At 42.8% G+C, this 21,646-nt stretch overlaps 1 protein-coding gene across 1 annotated transcript in view; it reads right to left on the bottom strand.

Annotated features, from left to right (window-relative positions):
* The window catches only part of MUC2 (mucin 2, oligomeric mucus/gel-forming), a gene marked incomplete at both ends in the record, with an annotated part of 93,516 nt that overhangs the window by 56,240 nt on the left and 15,630 nt on the right, over positions 1-21,646 (bottom strand). Inside the window, 12 exons of the mRNA XM_082317294.1 lie at positions 7,422-7,919; positions 8,666-8,860; positions 12,389-12,517; positions 13,945-14,011; positions 16,052-16,291; positions 17,332-17,511; positions 17,790-17,900; positions 18,466-18,604; positions 19,067-19,218; positions 19,649-19,758; positions 20,041-20,093; positions 21,005-21,260. Of these exons, the coding sequence (XP_082173420.1) occupies positions 7,422-7,919; positions 8,666-8,860; positions 12,389-12,517; positions 13,945-14,011; positions 16,052-16,291; positions 17,332-17,511; positions 17,790-17,900; positions 18,466-18,604; positions 19,067-19,218; positions 19,649-19,758; positions 20,041-20,093; positions 21,005-21,260 (2,130 nt within the window). The remainder of the gene's footprint in view (positions 1-7,421; positions 7,920-8,665; positions 8,861-12,388; positions 12,518-13,944; positions 14,012-16,051; positions 16,292-17,331; positions 17,512-17,789; positions 17,901-18,465; positions 18,605-19,066; positions 19,219-19,648; positions 19,759-20,040; positions 20,094-21,004; positions 21,261-21,646) is intronic.

The raw sequence follows: 21,646 nt of genomic DNA, 5'->3' as shown, positions 1-21,646 counted from the left end.
CCTTTCTCCAGACCCTGCCAGGGAAAACCTTCCTTCGAAGCTTCCTACAGCCGGAACTGCAGGTGAGTGGCAGCAACGGCCACAGAGTCAAAGCATGACAAGAAAGTCCGCACAACTGCGCCCCAACAGCGCCTGAAATGACAGTGCCACAAAGCCAAGCCCCGCTCCCATTGCACGCCATGGGTCCGGCTGAGTACATTCTCTCCAGCTGAAGGGCCAGGCCCAACAGCAGCAAAAGCAAGACTTCCCGTCAGTTCGGCATCTGTCCAAGCTGGGCAGAGGCACGAGGATGAAAAAGCTCCTAACGTTCCCGATGACACTCAAAGGAATGGAATCGAGAAGCAGAAACATGTCGTGCACTCCCCTTCCTAAACGGAGAGCGCAGTACAGGACCCACTCTACTCCGCTGTCGTGAGACCCCACCTGGAGGACTGCATCCAGCTCTGGGGTCCCCAGTACAAGAAAGACGTGAACCAGTTTGAGCGGGTCCAGAGGAAGGCCACAGAAATGATCAGAGGGCTAGAACACCTCCCCTAGGAAGAGAGGCTGAGAGAGCTGGGGTTGTTCAGCCAGGAGAAGAGAAGGCTCCGGGAAGACCTTACTGCGGCCTTTCAATATATAAGGGGGGCTTAGAAGAAAGACAGAGAGAGGCTTTCTACCAAGGCCTGTCGTTACAGGACAAGGGGCAACGGTTTTAAACTGAAAGAGGCTAAGTTTACATTGGACATAAGGAAGAAATGTTTTTTGATGAGGCCGGTGAGACACTGGAACAGCTTTCCCAGAGAAGTTGTGGATGCCCGAGCACTGGAACCGTTCAAGGTCGGGCTGAATGGGGCTCTGAGCAACCCGACGTAGTGAAAGATGTCCCTGCCCACAGCAGCGGGGTTGGACTCAATGATCTTTACAAAGGTCCCATCCAACCCAAACTATTCCATGATTTTTTTGGAAATACACATCAACTGCACTCCCTCAGAGTACAAAACTGAAGACACACGTTAAGCTGCCAATAAACCTTGATTTCTCCCATAGCAAGGCAACAAATTGCAACACAGCCAGAGAATTACTTACGTGGTGTTGAAGACGGAGGCAGCGGCGTTGTGGTGGTTATTGTTGGTGTTGGGAACGTGCTTGCGGTAGTCGGGGTGGACGTCGACGTGCCAGGAACAGCCGTCGTTGTCCCCAGGGTGCTGCTGGTGGTGCTGCTGGGGGGCATTGCGGTGGTGGTGGTGCTGCTGCTGCTGGGAGGCTCCGATGGTGTTGGCCTGGCAGTGGTTGTCGATACAGGTGGAGAGGACACTGTGGTCATTGTGGACGAAGTTGGGGCTGTTAGAAACAGCAGGGACAGAGAAAACAGACAAAGGTGCAAGTCGCATGAGTGGGACACAATATGCATCAAACAGAAGTTACGCATTAGGCAGCTGCCGCAAACCTATAGCGGTCAGCCCTCCCTTACCACAGTAAAGGCCTACGTCACTAGGCCTTCCTTTCCGGCCCCGGAAAGCAGACTAGTTCCAAACGAGTGCACAGACAGGGTCATGACAATCCCTTCCTAGCAAAGAGACTAGGGATGTTGCTGTAACGTGCTTCTCACTTAAATCAAAAATACCTACCAACAGGTAAGACACGAGGAGGAGTAAGGCTCTGTGAGGCTTTCTATCTCTGCCCTGTTACTTAGAACACCTTGCTATCTCTGGCGTAAGAAGTGAGAGGGGAAGCTGTGGTCTGGGAAGGAAGCGTGCACAGGAACATGTTCCTGCCTGATGGTCGTCTCCTTTCCCTTTGGTGCAACGTCAGCCTGGTGAAGAGCTTCCCAGAGTACTAGTGGATCTCGGCAGCCAAAGACCACAGTGCACAGCAAGTGGCAGCCTGCAGAGTGAAACTGTTCCCCAAAGCCTGCCAGGGGAATCCTTCCGTCCTAGGTCTGTAACCACAGGCAAACATTAGCACTGACAGAGGGAAAGCAGGAGGAGAGAGGGAAGGAATTCTGCACAGCCCCACCCAGACAATGCCTAAAATGATGGTACTCTAAATCAAGGCCTACTCTAATCTCGCACAACGGGTCCTTCTGGGAATCTTCTCTCCAGCAGAAGGACAGAGCTCCAAACCAGCACAAGGAAGACCTCCTGCCAGCTCAGTATCTGCTGTGGAGATGACGTGCCTTTAGTGGTCGACAGCCTTTCATTTCTCCCGTGGCAAAGCAACAGCAGAGAGTGCTGGTCTGCTAAATACCTGGAGAGGCTGAAGTTACTGGGGCGGTGACTGATGGTGTGAGTTCGCTTGTGATGGCTGGGCTGGGTATGGGCGTGGCGGTAATTGCTGCTGGCTGCCTGGCTGTAGCGGTGATGGGAACTGTTGTGCTGGGGGTGGCTGAAGCTGCAGTTGGTGTTGGACTCGGTGCACTTGTAGAGAAACCAAACCCCGGGAAGGGTCGTGACCACAAAGGAAGCAGGCGCAGCACACACACTGCTGCCAAAACATCGGCTTGCTTCCCAGCAGCGCGTGGAAAGCTGGAGAGCAACGCTCACGGCAACGCTGGGAGAACCCAGGAGAAGCCCAGAGCTTTGGTCCGTAGCAAGGGGCAACCCGCGATCTGAAACCTTTCTCCAGACCCTGCCAGGGAAAACCTTCCTTCGAAGCTTCCTACAGCCGGAACTGCAGGTGAGTGGCAGCAACGGCCACAGAGTCAAAGCATGACAAGAAAGTCCGCACAACTGCGCCCCAACAGCGCCTGAAATGACAGTGCCACAAAGCCAAGCCCCGCTCCCATTGCACGCCATGGGTCCGGCTGAGTACATTCTCTCCAGCTGAAGGGCCAGGCCCAACAGCAGCAAAAGCAAGACTTCCCGTCAGTTCGGCATCTGTCCAAGCTGGGCAGAGGCACGAGGATGAAAAAGCTCCTAACGTTCCCGATGACACTCAAAGGAATGGAATCGAGAAGCAGAAACATGTCGTGCACTCCCCTTCCTAAACGGAGAGCGCAGTACAGGACCCACTCTACTCCGCTGTCGTGAGACCCCACCTGGAGGACTGCATCCAGCTCTGGGGTCCCCAGTACAAGAAAGACGTGAACCAGTTTGAGCGGGTCCAGAGGAAGGCCACAGAAATGATCAGAGGGCTAGAACACCTCCCCTAGGAAGAGAGGCTGAGAGAGCTGGGGTTGTTCAGCCAGGAGAAGAGAAGGCTCCGGGAAGACCTTACTGCGGCCTTTCAATATATAAGGGGGGCTTAGAAGAAAGACAGAGAGAGGCTTTCTACCAAGGCCTGTCGTTACAGGACAAGGGGCAACGGTTTTAAACTGAAAGAGGCTAAGTTTACATTGGACATAAGGAAGAAATGTTTTTTGATGAGGCCGGTGAGACACTGGAACAGCTTTCCCAGAGAAGTTGTGGATGCCCGAGCACTGGAACCGTTCAAGGTCGGGCTGAATGGGGCTCTGAGCAACCCGACGTAGTGAAAGACGTCCCTGCCCACAGCAGCGGGGTTGGACTCAATGATCTTTACAAAGGTCCCATCCAACCCAAACTATTCCATGATTTTTTTGGAAATACACATCAACTGCACTCCCTCAGAGTACAAAACTGAAGACACACGTTAAGCTGCCAATAAACCTTGATTTCTCCCATAGCAAGGCAACAAATGGCAACACAGCCAGAGAATTACTTACGTGGTGTTGAAGACGGAGGCAGCGGCGTTGTGGTGGTTATTGTTGGTGTTGGGAACGTGCTTGCGGTAGTCGGGGTGGACGTCGACGTGCCAGGAACAGCCGTCGTTGTCCCCAGGGTGCTGCTGGTGGTGCTGCTGGGGGGCATTGCGGTGGTGGTGGTGCTGCTGCTGCTGGGAGGCTCCGATGGTGTTGGCCTGGCAGTGGTTGTCGATACAGGTGGAGAGGACACTGTGGTCGTTGTGGACGAAGTTGGGGCTGTTAGAAACAGCAGGGACAGAGAAAACAGACAAAGGTGCAAGTCGCATGAGTGGGACACAATATGCATCAAACAGAAGTTACGCATTAGGCAGCTGCCACAAACCTATAGCGGTCAGCCCTCCCTTACCACAGTAAAGGCCTACGTCACTAGGCCTTCCTTTCCGGCCCCGGAAAGCAGACTAGTTCCAAACGAGTGCACAGACAGGGTCATGACAATCCCTTCCTAGCAAAGAGACTAGGGATGTTGCTGTAACGTGCTTCTCACTTAAATCAAAAATACCTACCAACAGGTAAGACACGAGGAGGAGTAAGGCTCTGTGAGGCTTTCTATCTCTGCCCTGTTACTTAGAACACCTTGCTATCTCTGGCGTAAGAAGTGAGAGGGGAAGCTGTGGTCTGGGAAGGAAGCGTGCACAGGAACATGTTCCTGCCTGATGGTCGTCTCCTTTCCCTTTGGTGCAACGTCAGCCTGGTGAAGAGCTTCCCAGAGTACTAGTGGATCTCGGCAGCCAAAGACCACAGTGCACAGCAAGTGGCAGCCTGCAGAGTGAAACTGTTCCCCAAAGCCTGCCAGGGGAATCCTTCCGTCCTAGGTCTGTAACCACAGGCAAACATTAGCACTGACAGAGGGAAAGCAGGAGGAGAGAGGGAAGGAATTCTGCACAGCCCCACCCAGACAATGCCTAAAATGATGGTACTCTAAATCAAGGCCTACTCTAATCTCGCACAACGGGTCCTTCTGGGAATCTTCTCTCCAGCAGAAGGACAGAGCTCCAAACCAGCACAAGGAAGACCTCCTGCCAGCTCAGTATCTGCTGTGGAGATGACGTGCCTTTAGTGGTCGACAGCCTTTCATTTCTCCCGTGGCAAAGCAACAGCAGAGAGTGCTGGTCTGCTAAATACCTGGAGAGGCTGAAGTTACTGGGGCGGTGACTGATGGTGTGAGTTCGCTTGTGATGGCTGGGCTGGGTATGGGCGTGGCGGTAATTGCTGCTGGCTGCCTGGCTGTAGCGGTGGTGGGAACTGTTGTGCTGGGGGTGGCTGAAGCTGCAGTTGGTGTTGGACTCGGTGCACTTGTAGAGAAACCAAACCCCGGGAAGGGTCGTGACCACAAAGGAAGCAGGTGCAGCACACACACTGCTGCCAAAACATCGGCTTGCTTCCCAGCAGCGCGTGGAAAGCTGGAGAGCAACGCTCACGGCAACGCTGGGAGAACCCAGGAGAAGCCCAGAGCTTTGGTCCGTAGCAAGGGGCAACCCGCGATCTGAAACCTTTCTCCAGACCCTGCCAGGGAAAACCTTCCTTCGAAGCTTCCTACAGCCGGAACTGCAGGTGAGTGGCAGCAACGGCCACAGAGTCAAAGCATGACAAGAAAGTCCGCACAACTGCGCCCCAACAGCGCCTGAAATGACAGTGCCACAAAGCCAAGCCCCGCTCCCATTGCACGCCATGGGTCCGGCTGAGTACATTCTCTCCAGCTGAAGGGCCAGGCCCAACAGCAGCAAAAGCAAGACTTCCCGTCAGTTCGGCATCTGTCCAAGCTGGGCAGAGGCACGAGGATGAAAAAGCTCCTAACGTTCCCGATGACACTCAAAGGAATGGAATCGAGAAGCAGAAACATGTCGTGCACTCCCCTTCCTAAACGGAGAGCGCAGTACAGGACCCACTCTACTCCGCTGTCGTGAGACCCCACCTGGAGGACTGCATCCAGCTCTGGGGTCCCCAGTACAAGAAAGACGTGAACCAGTTTGAGCGGGTCCAGAGGAAGGCCACAGAAATGATCAGAGGGCTAGAACACCTCCCCTAGGAAGAGAGGCTGAGAGAGCTGGGGTTGTTCAGCCAGGAGAAGAGAAGGCTCCGGGAAGACCTTACTGCAGCCTTTCAATATATAAGGGGGGCTTAGAAGAAAGACAGAGAGAGACTTTCTACCAAGGCCTGTCGTTACAGGACAAGGGGCAACGGTTTTAAACTGAAAGAGGCTAAGTTTACATTGGACATAAGGAAGAAATGTTTTTTGATGAGGCCGGTGAGACACTGGAACAGCTTTCCCCGAGAAGTTGTGGATGCCCGAGCACTGGAACCGTTCAAGGTCGGGCTGAATGGGGCTCTGAGCAACCCGACGTAGTGAAAGATGTCCCTGCCCACAGCAGCGGGGTTGGACTCAATGATCTTTACAAAGGTCCCATCCAACCCAAACTATTCCATGATTTTTTTGGAAATACACATCAACTGCACTCCCTCAGAGTACAAAACTGAAGACACACGTTAAGCTGCCAATAAACCTTGATTTCTCCCATAGCAAGGCAACAAATGGCAACACAGCCAGAGAATTACTTACATGGTGTTGAAGACGGAGGCAGCGGCGTTGTGGTGGTTATTGTTGGTGTTGGGAACGTGCTTGCGGTAGTCGGGGTGGACGTTGATGTGCCAGGAACAGTCGTCGTTGTCCCCAGGGTGCTGCTGGTGGTGCTGCTGGGGGGCATTGCGGTGGTGGTGGTGCTGCTGCTGCTGGGAGGCTCCGATGGTGTTGGCCTGGCAGTGGTTGTCGATACAGGTGGAGAGGACACTGTGGTCGTTGTGGACGAAGTTGGGGCTGTTAGAAACAGCAGGGACAGAGAAAACAGACAAAGGTGCAAGTCGCATGAGTGGGACACAATATGCATCAAACAGAAGTTACGCATTAGGCAGCTGCCGCAAACCTATAGCGGTCAGCCCTCCCTTACCACAGTAAAGGCCTACGTCACTAGGCCTTCCTTTCCGGCCCCGGAAAGCAGACTAGTTCCAAACGAGTGCACAGACAGGGTCATGACAATCCCTTCCTAGCAAAGAGACTAGGGATGTTGCTGTAACGTGCTTCTCACTTAAATCAAAAATACCTACCAACAGGTAAGACACGAGGAGGAGTAAGGCTCTGTGAGGCTTTCTATCTCTGCCCTGTTACTTAGAACACCTTGCTATCTCTGGCGTAAGAAGTGAGAGGGGAAGCTGTGGTCTGGGAAGGAAGCGTGCACAGGAACATGTTCCTGCCTGATGGTCGTCTCCTTTCCCTTTGGTGCAACGTCAGCCTGGTGAAGAGCTTCCCAGAGTACTAGTGGATCTCGGCAGCCAAAGACCACAGTGCACAGCAAGTGGCAGCCTGCAGAGTGAAACTGTTCCCCAAAGCCTGCCAGGGGAATCCTTCCGTCCTAGGTCTGTAACCACAGGCAAACATTAGCACTGACAGAGGGAAAGCAGGAGGAGAGAGGGAAGGAATTCTGCACAGCCCCACCCAGACAATGCCTAAAATGATGGTACTCTAAATCAAGGCCTACTCTAATCTCGCACAACGGGTCCTTCTGGGAATCTTCTCTCCAGCAGAAGGACAGAGCTCCAAACCAGCACAAGGAAGACCTCCTGCCAGCTCAGTATCTGCTGTGGAGATGACGTGCCTTTAGTGGTCGACAGCCTTTCATTTCTCCCGTGGCAAAGCAACAGCAGAGAGTGCTGGTCTGCTAAATACCTGGAGAGGCTGAAGTTACTGGGGCGGTGACTGATGGTGTGAGTTCGCTTGTGATGGCTGGGCTGGGTATGGGCGTTGTTGTAATTGTTGTTGGCTGCCTGGCTGTAGTGGTGATGGGAACTGTTGTGCTGGTGGTGGTTGAAGCTGCAGTTGGTGTTGGACTCACTGTACTTGTAGTCTCACAAGGAATTTTACTCCATTCACAACAGTCTACCCTGATTTCATAATTATAGCAAAGTTGCCACATAGTTGCATCTTGCTCCTCATTTTTACAGATTAGTCCATATGTAACATTACACTCTACTTTCTGGCCAAGTTCCTCTATGTTCACATTGGGATTATCTTTAGCCCTGCATTCAATTTTATCAGGTTTTTCACATATTTTGTCTCCATGTTCATTTTTTATTGCATCATAGGTTTCATAGTCACCGCCATCTTCTTCAGGTTTACTAACATCAAACCACTCGGTCCAATTACAGATTAATCCAAAGCATGGAGCTGCAAGAAAAGACAAGAGGTTCAACATCTGCGCTTACAGAGAACATTTGTGAAGATTAATTTTGTGTTCTGTTCCATTAAGGACTATAGCAATGCATTGCAACTTGTCATTTTTCCAAGAGAAAAGAGCTCTAAAATTGGTTCTAGGTTTTTTTACAGGAAGCTTTGCATCAAAATAAAATCAGCAGTCTTTAAAGGTCTTTCTTCTCTCTATACTTATCACATTTTTGCCATTTTAAAAAATTATTTCTTTTTCTTTTAAATAGATTTTTCTGTAGTGGCCGTCTTTAATTTATTCTTCCTTTAAATGTTCCTTTCAAATGTTTTAACAACTTAGTTTTCTATGTAAAACTTACTTGTAGTTACTGGAGGGCTTGTAGTGATAACTGAAATAGAAAAAAAGATTACTGCATTATCTGCAAGCTTTAGAAAAAACCATAATAGTAGTTTTAATATCTTAATTATATTTTTTTACTGAGACAATTTCTACTATCCCAGCAGGATGTTGAGATTCTAATGTGTTTTTCAGAATTAGGAAGGCATCCTGTACATTTATAGTTACAATTTGTTCCATGAGAAGTAAATCAACTCAAAATGCTAAAAATCTTTCTTAGTGTAGTGTGATAAAACTATTCTTAAGTATTGCTCTGTGTCAAGTATAAGCCCATATACTTGTACATTCTATTTTTAAAGTATTTTCCTTAAAGAAAATAATTTTTAGATGCACATCTCTGTTGAAGATTTACCTGTGGTAATAGTAGTGGTAGTAATGGAGGTTGAAGTGGTTGTAGGAAAAGTGGATGTTGGACAAGGATAAGTAGTTCCAACAACTATAGAACCATTTTCTGCACAAATGTATTCTATACATATGTCGCCATCCCGTATTTGTGCCACAATTTGACCCACTTGGTATCTTGTTCCATTGATGACACAAGGACACCCTGCAAGAAAGAGCTTTAGTGTGCAATTTTTCTACTACCAGGTAAGAGACAAAGGGAAAATACTCATGGACAAGTAAGCATTTACATGAGTCATGCAGGTTCCTTTCACACCTATACCTGGAGCTTAGCTCATCATGCTAATTTATCTTTACATTTAGAGGAACATTAAAACATATTTAATAAAGCCCTGCATAAAATGCTTGGAAGAACAGACTTACAAACCAGGTTTTAAAATGTTCTGAGAGAAATAACAACTGCAATTTACGCTCTGACACTTTTCTCTAATACTACATGTTCTGGGAGTGCAAACTCTTGTAGTGAAATCCATTAGTTTGGATATGGGACGTGGGAAAAAAGAATGAAGGGACATGAGAAAAAGGTTGAACAAGAAATACTAACAGCAAGGTTCAACAAAAGTGCTGCCCAGTTTTCTTTGCCCACAACTTTCACTTGCACTGGAAAGAATTATTCCAAATCAGTACTAAGTCTTTTGTAGAGACAGACGTAGCAGTTCTATGCATTTTTTTCTCTTTATTTGTAGAGAAACCCGAACGTTATTTACCTGGGATTGGTGTACACTCTATGGATCCTGAGGGGCCACAGATACTAAAAGCAAAATTTGAAAAAATTAAAATGTTGCAGATGTTTTATGGCACCTGCTAGCAGAGCCAACAGCATAGAAACATAGAAATTTGTCACTTGATCTTGTCTACTGGATATTTTTCTGGGTGTAGTATCTTCCAATATTGCCTATCATTATTTCATTCAAACTGAGTCATAATTTTCATTCTTTAAGTACAACATCTTAAAACTATCATGAACTCCTTTGTGTTGCAAGTTGCAACAGTGCAATAATAACAACTGTTTTTCAGAGCAGTGAACTTATAGCTAGATCAGTGGTTTTTTTGTCTCTGGTCACCATGTGGATTCATAGATGCCAGTGCTATTATTAGTAAGGCTCTAGGAATGAGCAGCTAGGACTCAACTATCTCTTTCAGGGCTAGTAGAGACCATTTAAGATTACAGTGATTTTGAAATCCCAGTTTTAAGTGAGAATGCAAGGCAGGGTTGCCCCTTTCTTCCCAAAGAGCCATGAGAATCAAAAGGTTGTTCTAGAGATGCACCCAGGTTTCATGCCATTCTATCATTTATGACACTTTGAAGAGTATATTCAATGAATTTGCTAATGCACTTATTGTAACAACACTATCAACCTGAAATCTGGATTATTATGGGTTTGGAAAATTATGAATGAAAAGTTTAGAATCTATACGTATTGTAGAGTGCAGCATTTTTTGAGTGTAAGTCTCAGCTGGAATAAACAGCATTGTTCCTCTGATTTGTATAGATATATGCTAGAATATACCAGCTCTTCAGTTAACGTTCCATCTCTATTTGCTTGAGGGCCAGTAAAGTAAATGAGGGGCTCAGCATACATAAATTCTTTCCTGAATTACTGCAAATGTTTTTTGCATTTTTATATACCATTTTGTACAGTTCTCTTCTGTGGGTATTTCATCCCCAGGGACAACAGGAATTCCATTGATGTAACACCAACATTGATCTTCAGGCACACATTCCTTTGTCTCTTCATTATAAACAGGCTTGTCCTCAGGGCATCTAGGGTAGCAACCTGGTGATGACAGGTAGAACAGTATACAGGATGAAGAAAAAGTATAAAGAGTTAACTCAATGATAGAATACCTTCTGAAGGCAAATGGTTCTCACTGAATGAAGCATAGTGAAAGAAATCGAAAATTTACAATTCAAGTTAATCCTTGGACAATTAGTCTTTCCAAAAGACTTAAATCAAACAATTCTCATTGATAATACTAGGGTAAAGAGGATTAAATAAGAACTACGGAAGTTGTTTTTTCCTAGTTCAAGATCTTGGAGAAACCACTAATATATATTAATTTCTATGGGCAGCTAGTAATTTTAAGACAAAGAAACATCCTGATTTTTCTACAGATATTGAAATGTGATCACTGTATCAATAATACTTTTGTGAAGAATATGGAAGTGGATTCATTAACAAACAGGTTTTCACTACATTTATTGGAACACTAGACCTTGTTTATGTGCCTTTAGTAGACCAAGTATCTCCACCCAAACAGATAATTTATCTGCATTTTTCCATACCCTTGGCCAGTGACCCCAACCCCACCTGCAAGGGATCAATCATCTCTCAATTCTCATTGCACTTTTGATGTAAATACACTTTTGAAAAATTATTGTGTCCTGCTTCCAAATAAATTCTCATAAAATCCAATTCTTAATTATATTAAGTTGTCTTTATACTGTACTGGAGTTCTAAATAGCCTATAAACTGAACGACCACGTAAGTAACTGGTACTTAAAAGTCACTTCACACTGCCAGACTGTACTAAAGATGTTCTAACAAAAGTAAGTGTGCTCTATATTTCCACTGAAGATAAAAACCAAAAATAATTTAGAAAGATAATTGGATATATAACAATCTCCCTTCTGACACTTGCCAAATCTTTCCAATAGTCTAAGACAATCTATTTCAAAACATAGAGTTAACTTTTTTTTATATATTTTGGTTAGGTTTTTGGGTTTTTTTTTTTTGTTTTGTTGCCAGCAGTTCAAGGATTAAAATAGCAAAGTCAAACTCTGGACAGGTCTTTCCAGTCCCTAAACTGGAGATAACTGCTTCCCATCCAGACCAAAAAGACTGTGTAGCCAAAAACATGGCTGTTTTTTCCAGCTTTATTATGTGGTAAAACAGAAGATATTTGTAAAGTCAGTCACATTCTTGGATCATTGCAGTCCCCATAACATGAAATTCCTTTTCAGTTATCAAGCACAAGGACTTTCACCTACTAATATCATATCTCTACATATTTTGAGGGGTTCAATGGGATTTAAATGGTTTGTGCATCCTCTAAATGAGATGCAATGCAGAATAACCTGTTTTAGCCTCATATCTTGGCCTTAAAGCCTAAACAAAACTACAAATGAAATACACTAAAAATGGAGGTGGCCCCAAGTAACCCTCTGTCAACATTTTGTGGTCTCTGTTAAGAATCCAATATACAGCAGCATCAGTATGTCTGACATCAAAGATATTTTCCATTGTAAAAATAGGAGGATGCTGCACATTAATCTAATAAAGTCAATATCAATCTGATGCATAAAGAATAATAAGGTTAAAAACCCCCAGTTGTCACTAAGTTGCTTCTTTGCCATGTAAAAGGTTTTCCTTCTCTTGAAATGCCCTTAGAATGGGATGTAAAATAACAATGGTGTAATAATCTTGCATGCTTCAGGATATTATCCAAGCAGAGACCTAGTTTTATGGCTGACAGCAATGTAACTATCACCCACTGATGTTAATAAATAATAAATTACATTATAGGAAACATTCATGTAAGACTGGAGACAAATTCAGCATAACAGATTCAGGAACGTCTTGCCAAGCTGACTGACTATTCCATATTCATTAAATGATACCTGGGCAAAGTTATATGAAATAAAACACAAAAATCACAAGGGATTTATTACCTTCCAGGTATGGTACTGAAAAGTTGGTGCTGACATTATTGATCATCCTGCAGGTCATGATATTACTGCCACAAGGCTCATAGTGCCACTCACACTCATTACGAGGGTTGTAGTAGTCACAAAATATTGCTGATGAGAAAAAAAAGAGAAGCTGATTAAAAACATGGGTGCCAGAATGCAGCTCTGATCAGGTCTTTAAAGGTACAAGCTAAATGAATCTACATGTTAAGCCAGCAAAATTTCTCTTGAGGTATAGGACCTGGCCTTCCTTCTACTATACTTAAACATAGAGTACATCAAAATTTGGGGTCAAAACTCTGGGGCCCAAGATTTTCATATTAAACACTCAAGCCACATGGTGAAAATGTTTGATTTAAATCACAAAAAAAAAAAAAAAAAAAAAAAAGAATTGGTGTTAATTTTAATTTCAAATTAAGGGTAAATTTCTGAGAGCATTTTTCTTCCCTAGTTACTAGCAAACTCCTAAAAACTCTTGCAGTATATTCAAAATAGTTCTACCTTGCTGTATCACATGGACTGAGAGTCACCTCCAGCAAGTCAACAGCAAGCATATGAGACATAATGGATGCAACTTAAGACAAAATTCAGCTTAGATGACTACGGACAGAGGAAGACGCTTTTATAAATTCATATATCAGAGCTGACTGAAACTTGTAACTTCTGTTTCAGTGACTTCTTACACCTAAAAACTACAACTAGCCTTAATTACAAATCAGAATGAATTTTTAAAATTAAAAAATTTTACATTTCTGCCATTTAGAATCTCAAAATTTTGTTTTGAGCACTTTTTTGGGAAATATGAATTTAAATATTATTTTACATTATTTTTTGATGTACTGGTATGAGCATTAGCACCACTAATGGACACTGCTTAATATACTCAATACTGATTAGGTTCATCTACACAGGAGTACTTCTATATACTTTTGCTAAAATCAAATTCTGAATAATTTGAAAAAACAAGATAACAGGAGCTGCAGTTCACCAATTATTATGCAAAATGGAAGGATGACTTCAAATCTAGCCTTAATTTTAAAAAGATAGAGAAAAGAAAAGAGAAGAAAAGAGAAAAGAAAGAAGAAGAGAAGGGAAAGAGGGGAAGGGGGGAAGGGGAAGGGAAAGGGAAGGGGAAAAGAGAGAGAGAAAGAAAGAGAAAGAGAGAGAAAGAGAGAGAAAGAGAAAGAAGGAAGAGTAAGAGGAGGAGGAGGAGGAGGAGGAGGAGGAGGAGGAGGAGGAGGAGGAAGAGGACAGCCAGGCTGAATAAAAGATAATTGAAATATACAAAATTACTAGTTCTGTTTGTTCCCTGAAATGCTGCAAAAATAAATTGCATTGCAAAGCCAGCACAACATTGCAGTGATAGTATTAATGATCTATTTGATAGGCAGCAGCCTATTTGATTGACAGCAGCCAGAAACATACAGTTGTGTTTAACTGTTACTCACGGCATATATCAGGAGTTCTCCAGAAAACACAGGCCTGAGCCTTGGTACATTCTTGAGCATATGCAGCAACTGCAGAACAGAAGCACTCACAATCTCCACCGCTGTCACAAGAGCAGGCATCATGAACGCAAGCTTCATAGAAAGGAATTGGGTCCACCTATTGGGGAAAGAAATGATGCCCCCGTTCACCTCCAAATTAGTTTTCAAACTAGTAAGCTTGAGATATCTCTTGAGGTATTGGAATTAAGCTAGGCAGGAATGAGACTGTTTCTAAGAATTAGCAAATCACAAGCAAACATTATAGGCTTGAAGCTGCTTAATGTATTTTGGACAATAATAGACTTAAAGTAATATAACAAGACCATAATTTGCTATGATTGAAAAAATAAAATAAGAGCCCTTGACACTACCCACATTTTCTAAGAGTTCCATTTTACTGCTCTCAAAACCAAGTTGGATTGATGCCAATGAAGTCTTATCTTCCAGCAAGCTTTGCCAACCAAGTGGTAAGCAATATCAGAAAGGCTGCACTTCATAACAAATATGAAGCAGAGAAATTTGTGCTTGCCAGTTTTTGGAGTTTATCCAATGACACATTAGCAAAACCTTTCTACTTTTTTGCTTTGTGGGAAACTTAGACTGGATTTTAGCTGCTGAAGGAATCAACATAGAAACACATATTGAACAACCCCATGCAATGCTATAGGCTTGGGGAAGAGTGTCCAGAAAGCTGCCCAGTGGTAAAGGACCTGAGGGTGTTGGTTGACAGCCAGCTGAATATGAGCCAACAGTGTGCCCAGGTGGCCAAGAAGGCCGATAGCATCCTGGCTTGTATGAGAAATAGTGTGGCCAGCAGGACTAGGGAAGTGATCGTCCCCCTGTACTCGGCACTGGTGAGGCTGCACCTCGAACACCATGTTCAGTTTTGGGCCTCTCACTACAGGAAGGACATTGAGGTGCTGGAGCGTGTCCAAAGAAGAGCAACAAAGCTGGTGAAGGATCTAGAGAACAAGTCTTACAAGGAGCAGCTGAGGGAACTGGGGTTGTTTGGTCTGGAGAAGAGGAGGCTGAGGGGAGACCTTATCACTCTCTATAACTACCTGAAAGGAGGGTGTAACGAGGTGGGGGTCGGTCTCTTCTCCCAAGTAACAAGCAATAGGACAAGAGGAAATGGCCTCAAGTTGCGCCAGGGGAGGTTTAGATTGGATATTAGGAAAAATTTCTTCACCGAAAGGGTAGTCAGGCACTGGAACAGGCTGCCCAGGGAAGTGGTTGAGTCTGCCTCCCTGGAGGTATTCAAAAGACGAGTAGATGTGGTGCTTAGGGACACGGTTTAGTGGTGGACTTGGCAGTGCTAGGTTAACGGTTGGATTTGATGATCTTAAGGGTCTTTTCCAACCTAAATTATTCTATGATTCTATCATTCTAAGTTAATTCAATTAATAATTTTTTGTGACTTTTCCACTGTGAGTTAAGAACAAACTGTTGTTAATATTACCATACTTCAGAAAAGAGACAAGAAATAGAGAGGAGTGCTCTCTGTGCACTGTGCTCTGGAAGCTGTGGGCCTGACATAGCGTGTGCTATGACAATTTGAAGGCACAGTACTCTGGAAGCACTGTGCTCTGGAAGCTGTGGGCCTGACATAGCGTGTGCTATGACAATTTGAAGGCACAGTACTAGCAGCTAAGCCTGGCCAAACTGCACGATGTCAGTGGTTTCCAAGAAGATCCCTTCTGTGGATTGAATATTACAAGGAGCAGTGGTCTCTTCAACAGCCACCTTTTAAGTATAGTATGCATTTCTGTCACAAGACGAGTCTGATGATTGCAAGGCCTTTCAGAACTTATAGTATTGTCAGTCTCTCAACAAGAGATGGTGCAACTGCAGCACACACAGACCTATTCAGGCTAGATTTATGAAGCTAGCCTGCACAGCAGTAGCAGTGAAACTGTGGTGATGAATACGGCTTGTACAGCCAAGGCCAGCACCACTACTGACACAGTCCTGTTTCCACAGATACTCAAACTTCTTTGACTAAGGCTAGCTGAAATGTGCTGAAACCTGTAGGTGTACTGAAGACTTAATTGAAGATCACCCTATTTAACCATCTCTACATTCATTTCTGATGATCTCTCTACTTTTACAGTAACAGAAATGCACTGTGCTGTCCCATCACTTACTGCCCTCTACAAACCTTGGAGTGACAAATTTTAAAGACTTCACTCCGGATGATACTGCATTCTTTCTCTGCCCAGGACTGCCGATGTGGTTTCACATCACAGGGCTTAATCTCTTGTGTGACGTCTGGGCACATGGAAGACTGTTTCCAGGAATTCCCAAACTTCAGCGCATTAGTTTCCTGTAGCCCACTCCTTGTTGTAAAGTCATTGTTAGACTTGCCATCAAAGTTTCCACACAGACCACACACTTTGCCCTGGAAAAGAAAATTAACATATCCACAGCTTTTAAACATACCACGGAAGTGAGAAACAGACTCTTGTAAAGTAAGAGCAAAACATTGACATTGAAAAGGACAACTGACTCTCTGTGTAAATGACATATTTTCATCTTTACTTCCAAATCATTTGTACAGAAATTAAACCTTTATTCGTCTGTGTACTCAGCCAACTATTCAGCTGCCATGTCTTCCCTCCTTGAAACCAATTATATCTAGCATATTTCCGTGTCTCTGTGGCAGCCCTTCATCCAACTTATAACACTGGGCTAAGCCTCTTTTTCAGATGAGAAGAATTTTTTTTATTTTCCATTCTTCTCAATTTATCATAACTCAGCTATTAATATAAGCCTGAAGGAATTTCATTCTGCTCAAAACTGTTTTTATTAAAAGCTTCTAACATAATGAGCACCACTTCTTCATCCATGGGAAAAAAAAAAAGACAGGGATTCATTTTTCTCAAAAGAAATCATTTAGCAGCTTACCCACAACAGTGAATTTTTGGTAGTGCTATTTAAGGTACATCAGCCCCCCAGGCAACAGTATGTCCCTGTTTATACAACCCCACATCTCCTCATTCAGCCCAGTGAATTCAGTACTCTGTAATTCAGCATGCTGATTTTCGGAAATCAGAACCATCTCCATATGTTGCATAGGGAGTTTGGTTTCAACTCAGGGCTGAGATTCCATGCAGGTTTCCAAGTGCACGTACAGTCAGTTCGCATCCCCTAAATGACTTTGGATGCTTGGATCTTACTATTCACAAACTCAGAATGCCTTGGACATTTAGCTTTATTGCAATCATATGCTATGCATCCTCTGTCGTGCATTGTGATGGACTGTAAGGAACTCCAGTAGCACCTCTGCAAGCTGTGATAGTAATAATGCAAGCTAATCATCAATGTGCAGAGGATATAGGAATTAAACACGTAGTCAGAATAAAAGAACATTTATGTTTTCTTATCATCTCATTTATCTATTCATAGTGTTACTCCAGAAAAAGACAGACAGGTCCTAACTTTATAATCAGGGCTCAGCTTGATGAAAAGAGTAGTCTTCTTATCCCAGATAAGCATCACACCATTGCTAGCCTCAACAACGAGGTAGAGGCCTACTGTCCTGTTCCAATAATGCACATCGTCACCAATATCTCGCTGAATTTCTTTATAATCTTTGTTCTCCAATTTCAGTTCAGTTTTCTGAAAGATAAAAAGAGAAATATTATAACACTAACTTTTATGATGAGATAAAATAGTAGACATTTGTAATAATACAGCTTTCCAAGATGACAGAAAGTGGTGCAGCACCTTTGTTTGAGAAAGGTTTCAGTACCTGAGAAACTACAACTTTACAGATTAATTTGATAGGGCCTCTAACCTTTACTTGTTATAGCTGCTTTTAGGGACGTGTCTTTGGAGCGTTACTTTTTTTTAAATACTTGAATACTGATATATACTCACTGAGTATCACTACTCACCCCTAGAAACATTTTAATAGCTTTTGAGCAGGTGACTCCCGTAGTTCCACAAGGGACATTCTCTGTGATGATACTGAATGAGCCGCTGGAATTTTTGTCACCACAAAAATCCTATTGAAAAAGGAAAAAATTAGCACAAGAAAATTAGGTAGAATATTTAATTTTTAGTTCAATCTCATAATAATTACAACCATTTAAATCTCCACAATGTGTAAATCATTACTGCTGCTTCATATGTGAAACCCTACATACATATATTTTTACAGACGCACAAACATATACATATACATCTCTGCATACATATAAACAGTTAATACAATCTCATGTGTGGCAAAAACTGGGAAACAAGTGGGACAATAAAACAAAATTAGGAACATATCTTTAAATATAAATATCTTTTTTTGGTAAACTTAGAATTTTGATTTATTTCACAACTGATAATGAGCTGTTAGCTCTCACTATAAAATAGTCCTGTTACATACAATTTATGACCACTGTATCAGGAAAAAAACCATTCACACAGCTTGCCTGCCTGGCAAATACAGAATTTGTCTTGGCAGAATGTGTAAACACCTCAGGAACAGTGATGGCAAGCAATAACGAATGACAAAACCAAAGAGCAAAGTAGATCTTCAAGGCAATCAGATGCCATTTCAGCCCTCCTGATGAGCATTACCTGAGTAGCCACATATTCACAACTCCCATCAAAATCATAGAGTTTTCCATCAAAAGTGATATAATGGCCATTTCCATATATCATACAAGTCCCATAGCACTCATCTTCAGTGCAGTTCCAAAGCCCTTTTTGGCAGGTACTAGAAGGGAGCAGAAGAGTTGAATGTTCAGATCTCACCAAGAGTGTGCTGTTTGAAAAACTGCAGAACAAACCAAGCAGCTACCTGATACAACGTGATAATGTGCACAATATCGATTTCAGCGTTACAGAGTGTCTTAAGTCTCAACTTAAATAGTTTAGCCGGTTTTTAAGCCTATAACATGACTTTTAACTCTGGACAGCTACATTTTTTAGATCTGATACTGTTTATATTTAAAAAATGAGTGCACTTTCCCAATAAGAGATGCCTACTGAAAACAGAGGTAGCCATTACCCCAATATTTTCAGTACAATCTGTATTTCCTCAGATAGCAAAAAGTATGCCTGAAAAAAAAGCAGCTACTTGCAGTTATCACAGCCACTGTAGTACATAAGCCTAGACATGACTATTCATTTACTGCATAGAATATATTCTAGAAAAGAGTACAAAATTATAACTTACCAGGTGTTGCAGTCCACTGTTATCTTCTGTCCAGGAGAATACCACTGGTTGTTATGAGTGCATGGGCAGTCCTTCTCCTCAACACAGCCCCCTTTCCCATCATCAAATAGACCTTCAGGACACACACAGGCCGAGACACACTCTGCCTGGAACTAAAGAATATAAAGAGAAATTGTTACTTTATGAAAAAGCACTGCATTTTTCTTCCACTTCTTCATAAGCACTCTGGTAAAAACTGCATTTATAACCAAACAGTATAATGTTGATTAGTTTTATAATGTTTTTCTTTCTAGGTTTCCAATGTTTTTCTTTTCTTTTTTGATTGTCTAAGAACCCAAATCATATTTCACTTGGGAGATACAACTCTACTGAAGACACAGTAAAAAGAAAAAGGAGAGGGAAGCCATAAGGGAAATTGTCATGAAATTGGCAACAGAGTAATATCATTGGGGAGAAAAGAAAGGAAGATTAAACCAGAGAGAAATAAACTGTTAGTTACAACTGCATTTTCTGTGTTGCACTGTGTCATTTAAAGAATACAGAATAAAGGAAACATGACATGGAGAAAAACTGAATACATACATGATCAGTTCGAGGAGTATGACAACTAAGTTGTACAGGTGTTTGCAAAGTCCACTTTGGAGATGCGTTGCAGTCAAAGTACGTCTTGTTAGAAGAACATTCTGTTGCACCTGAAAGGTACATTGTTGGTTTAGATGAATCAAGAAAAGGCAAAAGAAATGTGTATGAAAGGTGGTAGTTACTGAGACAGAAATCTCAGGGTATGTCTATCCTTATGAAAAAAAGAGGCTCGGTGAAGACAGAACAAAGTGAAAATGGATAACTGTTTCACATAAAGAGAAAAAAACCCACGCAACACAAGTAAGTGGAGAATTCAAATGGAAAGTGTAGGTTTGGGTTTGGAGGTTGGGTTGTGGTTTTTATTTTATTTTACTTTATAGAATGTCACTTACTTTTCATTCTTATTGTCACTGAAGTACACTGGACCTTTGCATTTCGGCAAACACTACAAAAGAAGTGAAGTAAGTAGAAATTAAAAAAAAAAAGTAACCTCAGTGTCTTCAATTTAAATCTAAGGATTTGTTTATATAAATTTGAGAGTATTTATCAGAAATATCCTGCATAATTTCTACTGATATTTCAAGGTGAACTCTACTGAAGTGCACTCATGAATTTTCACTTGGAGAAAAAGTATAGCAAGACTTAAGGCATAATGCACAGAAAGGTTATGTTTTAAGGAATGACAGCTATTCTTTTAATCCTTAATACTATGCTTTTTGATGACTCAGGAAACAGATAATGAAAAAGATAATAATGATAATTTAAGTCAAAGCCTTCATTCGTATACACAGTATATTTTCATGCCTATTCGACTTCTAGGCTGCAAATTTGTTGGCCTGTATGCTTCATCTGCTGGATGAGAGAAGGAAGTATTTCCCAGCATGCGCTGATGATTCATGCAGCAAACAGTTGTCAGAGTTCATGATAAAAAATACCAGAATAGTGAAAGTTGCTTTCAAAAGCCTGTGCTACAGTAAATACATATCAAGGAGACCTTCCTCCAGTGGAAAACACAAGCAATCTGTCTCTGACAGAAAAGGAAACAGCAACATAACATTATAGCTGGCCTTTTATCTTCCTTTTACCCCTCTGCTCAACAAAGTCCTATTAACAGTGCAGCTTCAGAGTAATGTTTATCTGTCAAGGCCAGTACTCACACCTACAAACACAGCTGCACTTCTCAATGATTAATAAATTACATTGCAACAGGATGATGCTTCACTCAGCATGAAGATGGTGTGAAACATATTACAAATGTTCATTAAAGCATCAAAAAAAGCTAAGCAGCTTACACCTAATAAGCAAATTTTAAAAGGGCTTCTATCCTCACAAACAAGAAGCCACAATAAAACATACCAACGTTCTCCATCTTTTGTGACATGTTCCCCCGCTTCCAGATATGATCCCTTGTAATAACATGGGCACTTGGAGATGGGCACACAGGCATCCTGGTTATCCAAGTATGTATTATATGGGCAGCCACAGCCATCCACAGGAGCAAAATCTTGCAAGCAATGCTTTTCACCATCAGCAAGGGAACGACAGGTTTGCTGGCACATTGTAAGATTGTAAAGGAAGATTTGATTTCCTGGGCACGCAGACACTTCACTAGCTGGAGGGAAAATAAACAAACTAATAAATAAGGGATGCAGGCTGGACAATTCAACCTTGACATTTCCGTTTTGGTTTCTTTGGCTGTGCAGCATGTAATGGTAAAAATACTCCCTTAGATTTTATTAAAGTACAAAAATATCATAAGTCACAAGTAATGCTAGACTAACTTTGTCTACCAGTTGAAGACTTCTTTTTAACTGCTACTAATAATTTCTACTTTCGTACCCATATTTGTTTCACATACTGATAATCAGAGAGACACCACAATATAATAAACTCCTAGTCTCAACCATACTGTGCTGTTGATGAAAAGCAAGCACAATGATAAACAAAGACACTCATAAGCAAAGACAATGTAAAAGCCATGATGGCTGGGATTCCATT

The sequence above is a fragment of the Platalea leucorodia genome (assembly GCF_965183815.1).
Source record: "Platalea leucorodia genome assembly, chromosome: 7".
NCBI lineage: Eukaryota > Metazoa > Chordata > Aves > Pelecaniformes > Threskiornithidae > Platalea > Platalea leucorodia.
Note: the sequence above shows the minus strand (reverse complement) of the source record. Positions and strands in the feature narration are given on the sequence as shown.